At 25.9% G+C, this 5381-nt stretch overlaps 2 protein-coding genes across 4 annotated transcripts; one reads left to right on the forward strand and one right to left on the reverse strand.

Annotated features, from left to right (window-relative positions):
* Nucleotides 1-63: 63 nt before the first annotated feature.
* On the forward strand, nt 64-1704 carry LOC107999866 (protein chibby homolog 1). The gene is made up of 3 exons (XM_017059904.3): nt 64-319; nt 387-502; nt 633-1704. Exons 1-3 carry the CDS (start codon nt 136-138, stop codon nt 723-725), a joined length of 393 nt encoding a protein of 130 aa, XP_016915393.1. The 5' UTR covers nt 64-135; the 3' UTR covers nt 726-1704.
* Nucleotides 971-5318, reverse strand: LOC107999848 (DNA topoisomerase 3-alpha). 3 transcript variants are annotated; one of them, XM_062084981.1, is made up of 11 exons: nt 5186-5318; nt 4963-5021; nt 4504-4850; nt 4314-4432; nt 3892-4238; nt 3528-3816; nt 2931-3429; nt 2465-2816; nt 1856-2387; nt 1528-1726; nt 971-1417 (listed from the first exon to the last, which is right to left on the reverse strand). In XM_062084981.1, exons 3-11 carry the CDS (start codon nt 4779-4781, stop codon nt 1027-1029), a joined length of 3006 nt encoding a protein of 1001 aa, XP_061940965.1. In that variant the 5' UTR covers nt 4782-4850; nt 4963-5021; nt 5186-5318; the 3' UTR covers nt 971-1026. The 3 variants fall into 3 exon arrangements, with proteins under 3 accessions (XP_061940965.1, XP_061940964.1, XP_016915366.2); XM_062084980.1 differs by lacking the exon at nt 5186-5318 and having other exon boundaries at nt 971-1067; nt 1179-1417; nt 4963-5097; XM_017059877.3 differs by lacking the exon at nt 5186-5318 and having other exon boundaries at nt 4963-5097.
* Between the last annotated feature and the right edge of the window lie 63 nt (nt 5319-5381).

Raw genomic sequence — 5381 nt, forward strand, 5'->3', positions numbered from 1 at the left:
CACGTTTGCGTTATTAAATATACATATATGTGTGTGTGTATGTGTGTATGTGTGTGTTTTGATGTTTAACCTTAGCATTTATACGTAATCATATACGTATCGTTGACAGTACATTATCGGTATATATTGTACGTAATGCCATTGTTTTCGAACAAGTTCTCTCCTAAAAAGACTCCTACAAGAAAAGTGGGAGTTTTTTTGGCAAACAAAAATTTCAGTCCAAAACGTATAGAAAAAGAACTCGGTCCTAATATTGGTCCTATACGTTTAAAATTGGGAGATCAAGAAACTGTCTTCGAATCTGGTTCATGGATTCCAGGCAAATTTTGCATTGACATTTTTATATTATTTTGTTAATATCATATAAAAAATTTATACAATTTCAGAATCAGGCAAAATCGGAGGCACATATAAAGAAAATGAGAAATTAAAAAAGGAAATAAAGAGATTGGAAGACGAGAATAATTTATTGAAATTAAAATTTGAAGTACTTCTTGATATGGTTATTATTATCTTATTATTATTTTATTTTTTTCAAAATATATAACATGTAATAAATCATTTAACGCCGTTTTTATTCTTTCTTTTTTTATATAAAAATTACAATCTTTTTTAATTTTTTTTTTTCACAGTTAACACAAACAACAGCAGAATGTCATTCGCAGAAGGAACAACTAAACAAATTGAAACAGATGTTACCATATGATAAAGACAGAGACTCTTGATATGAAGATACATTATCATAATTCATTATTTTTTCATGTCATATTAAATTTTGGATTTAATTAAATTATTTTATTATTAATAAAAACTATTAATAAAAAATGTTTTATATATATAATATATAATAATAATAATGACAATAATGATAAAATATTTATTGAAAGATAGAATAGGAAAAAGATGGAGAGGAAAAAGAAGGAAGTGAGATCGGATCAATTTTTTCATAAAATTCAGAAAATAACCAAACTGAATTGAAAAATAATTATTACTTAACTTTTATAATTTTATTAACATTATCCTTTATTAATCCATTGCATTTTCAGGACAAGATCTTCTTGTATGTCCTAAACATAATAATATTATAAAAATTAAAAAAAAAAATGAAATTACATACACACACACACACACACACACACACACACACACAATATATATATATATATATATATACAAACCTTCTACTCCGCAAATTCCACATTTTCTTTTACCAGTAACAACTCGAGGTCTTTTTTGTAAATTTTGCTCGCTCCTTTCTTTTTTAAATCTTTTTTTTTTATTTTCTTGAAATGTATTATTACACGTGGCTTCAATATTTTCATCCGCCCATTGAAAAAATTTACAAGATTCATTCATATTCTTAGGACATGTGTAAAAGGAACGTCCTTTATTTGGACCATCTTTTTTTACAATTCTCCTGTAAAATATATAAGAAATTAGTCCTTTAAGATCTGAAGAATATCAAAAAAATTATTATATATTAAAAAAATTATTATATATTAAAAAAATTATTATATATTTACTCACGTTGTGGCCAATTGATTACAATTGCATTTAACTATTGTAGCTACATTGTAATTATTAACATTCAATTCCGTAATTTTATCAACGAGATTTGAATCTTTACTTGTATTGTTTTGCGTATGACCTGACATATTATCTGGTGCCCAAATAAAAAAATCGCAACGAGCATTCATAGGTTTTGCACATTTGTAAAATGCTCTTCCTAAAAAAAAAAAAAATAATAATAATAATAATTATGATTTAACAATCTCTATAATTGTAAAAATGAAATTATACGATTATAATAAATCAAATTTTATAAAAAATCATTCATAAACATTTAAGTCTATACCATGATTTGGTCCTTCTTTTCTTACAATTAATTGAATCGCATTTTCATTACAATTGCATAAAATAACAGAATTTTCATCAATGTCACCCCATATTTTATCTTCATTATTGTTTATTTTCGAAACATTAATACTATTATTATCAGTCCATGTATTGTTTTTTAAATTATGTTGTTGTTTAGTATTTCGCGATTCCATAGCATTGCGATTATTGCGATTAATATTCTGATTTCGAATAAATTCTGTAGATATATTACATTCAGATAAATTTGTCTCGTTTTGAATATTTAAAAACGAACAAGTTCCACTGTTTCCTATTGAAGTTGAGCGCGAAACATTAGCTTTATCAAATGTATTGCGATAACCGGAATCATCAGTTATTTGATTTTGACTTTTGATATTTGAATCCCTTATTTTTAATAATTCATTAAATGTAGGATCACAACCACCTATGCAAGTTTTATAATCCGTACCATAAATAGGATAAGCATTTTTACGTAATTTAAATTTTAATTCATGAATATTTCCTGGACACTAAAAACACTAATGTTAATTATAAATTATACACATTATATAATAACTATAAATATTATAACAATATAATGTTTTACTCGTGAACAAATATTATCCGTAATTTCAACATCTTCGATATATTGTGGGAACCAAATTACATTATTGCATGTTGGATATCCTATACATCCAATATATTTTCCCATCCCTTGTTTCCTATCTTTAAGAGTCATGTCCAAACCACATTTCGGACATTTAAAAATAGCAATATCTTGAGATGTTGTTATAAAATTATTTTCTAATTCTTGTATTTTTGTTGGTTGTTCATCGAAATAATCGGCTAAAGCATTATCAATTAAATTAGCACGTTCCATTGATATTTTAAACAAATCACGATATTTATTTATTTGATTTTCCAATACTTCTTTCGCACTTTTTCGCTGCTCGCATATCCTGTGTTGTAAATATAAGAATTGAAATTAAAATATAATCAGATAAAATACATTTAAATAATAAAATTGAAAATTCTATTTCGTTATCTAAAAAATAATTAAAAAATTAACGTACAACTTGAGGTCCTTTTCTAACTCAGCTCTTAAACCTGGTTTAGACATTTGAAATCCCATATTATCGTAACCTAGTACTAAACCTATTCCAAGCTTTCCAGGTATTAAATGTTTTTCATCCATCAAACCTACATATTGTCGTGATTTTATTGTATCTATATGTTCTGCATGAGTAGCATCAGTACCAATGCCGTGCTTATCCATCAAAGTGATTAAATCAGCTTCGGTCAACAATTGTGGTGGACATGTTTCCTCTTCTATCATCTCTATACTAGTCGGTTTAAAAACTTGTCCTTCGCGATAATTATGAATTTTTTGTTCATTCCATTTTTCATATATATATACATCTAAATAATTCTTCTCTATAACTTGTAAACCATTAGCATTAAATTTTTCTCCAGCTATATCAATCTCTACAATCACTTGATGACCTATTGCATCACTTGATAGACATGCCAAAAAATGACGGACCACGAATTCATAAACTTTAGCTTCATTACCTATCATTAAATAATTTATCACAATTAACATAAATTAACAACAAAATATTAATTTTCATATCAAATCGAACAATTGTCAAATTTTCAAAAATATATACCATTTAAATTATCGCAATATTTTATTGGATGTATTGGAGGATGTGCTTGATCACTTTTTTTGCCTTTTCTAGGATTTACTCCTTTTTCTAACAATTGTTGCGCAAAATTACCCCAAATCGGATTATTTACTTGTTGATTCACCAATGAAATCAAATTCAATTCTTTTGGAAATATATTGGTTTCTGTGCGTGGATAACTAATAAGACCTTGAGTATATAACTTTTCTGCAATTCTCATTATTTCCTTTGCATTTAAATTAAGTTTACGCGATCCTTGTTTTTCCAATTCCTAAACTTATTTAATGTAAATAAATAAATTGTATTTTACTTTTTTTTTCATTTGAACTATCATATTATTACTTACAATTGTATCTAGTGGTAATGGTCTCCATTTATTTGTAGGTTTACTTGATATCTTTTGTACAGTAGCATTTGGTTGTTCCAAACAAATATCCAAAAATATCTCACAAGGTAATTTTTCAAATAATTTTCCTCTTGCCCATTTAAATTCCACAGAAATATTATCACGAATATCCATTACTTTTATTTTCCAGCATGGTTCAATCTTGAATTCTTCAATAGCTAAAAATCTTTCAACTACAAATCCTAATGTAGGAAATTGACAACTACCATAACTAATTAGCATATCAGCTAAAGTTGTGGGAAATACTTTCCTAAGTCTTAATGTTTGAAATCTTGTAAATGCTGCACCTATAAAATATTGTTCTTGTTGTATTTAAATTTATTGATAAATTTATTTGTGTCATGTATATATGTTTAAAATACCTATTCTTAAATCTAATTCACTTCGTACATCAACAGCATCACTAACTGCTTTATCTGGTTCACATAAATTTTGTAATGATCTATTTACAGATGTTTGTGTGATTTCAGAAAATTTTGCCCTATTAAATATTTATATATTTACATCATATGAAATAAAATCGCAAGATACAGTGAATAACATATTCGATACCTATATATACGAATATTTGGTTTAATCGCACGACAAACTTGAATTATTTCAAAACCTATATTTTCCCCTTCTCGATCACAATCTGTCCAAATAATTAATGCATTGCATTTCTGTACTTCTTTTTCCAAAGTTTTTTTAATTTTAATAGAACTCTCTTGCGAACATTGTTTTACTATTGGTGCATCAAATAAACTCAATGGATGACAACTTTGCCATTTACGATATATTCCAACAAATTCACAATTTAATAAATGACCAGATACTGAGGTCATGATCATATGGCAATTTTTATTCCATAAATACGAATTAAATTCAAAAATTTTATTATACAGCCACAATCCTTCTCTCTATAAAAAAAAAATATAAAATAATTTAAATATTATTTGTATGAAATTTTATAAAATCTTTTATAAATTTTATAAAAAATATAATCAAAGAAAGAAAAGATTTTTTAATTACCCGTTTATACGCGCCACGGGACAAATAGGCTGCGATATTTTTCGCAGCATCATTCTTTTCTGCAACATTAAGGACATTCATAATCACAATGAGAACCGTTAAATCATTGATAATACTGATATCGTTTCTCATAAACGTAACTTTACACAATTTATAACAAAATACATAATATTATAATAAATATAATTATTTTTTTATTTCAAAAAAGGTTATAAATTATTACCGCCGTTAAAATTGTTTGGCTACTTCAGCTGCGTTAAACAATGTACGAAACATTGTCACTTAATAATTCCTATTGGAAAAAAAAATTTACTTGTTCAATAGATATTGACGAGATTAAGTAATTGTAATTTCATGAAATTTTTATATATTTTAATGTATAATTTTTTATTAATGAAAAGTAAGAAAATAATCGTTCA

This window comes from Apis cerana, linkage group LG14 (genome assembly GCF_029169275.1).
Source record: "Apis cerana isolate GH-2021 linkage group LG14, AcerK_1.0, whole genome shotgun sequence".
NCBI lineage: Eukaryota > Metazoa > Arthropoda > Insecta > Hymenoptera > Apidae > Apis > Apis cerana.

Excerpts from the sequence above, each read along its gene's own strand:
- LOC107999866 (XM_017059904.3), top strand. The coding sequence starts at position 136 with ATGCCATTGTTTTCGAACAAGTTCTCTCCTAAAAAGACTCCTACAAGA. Across the intron at positions 320-386 it reads ATCTGGTTCATGGATTCCAG|AATCAGGCAAAATCGGAGGC; the intron begins GCAAATTTTGCA and ends ATACAATTTCAG. Across the intron at positions 503-632 it reads TTGAAGTACTTCTTGATATG|TTAACACAAACAACAGCAGA; the intron begins GTTATTATTATC and ends TTTTTTTCACAG.
- LOC107999848 (XM_017059877.3), bottom strand. The coding sequence starts at position 5,094 with ATGAGAAACGATATCAGTATTATCAATGATTTAACGGTTCTCATTGTG. Across the intron at positions 4,239-4,313 it reads TGAATTAGATTTAAGAATAG|GTGCAGCATTTACAAGATTT; the intron begins GTATTTTAAACA and ends AATATTTTATAG. Across the intron at positions 3,430-3,527 it reads ATATTGCGATAATTTAAATG|GTAATGAAGCTAAAGTTTAT; the intron begins GTATATATTTTT and ends ATTTAATGATAG.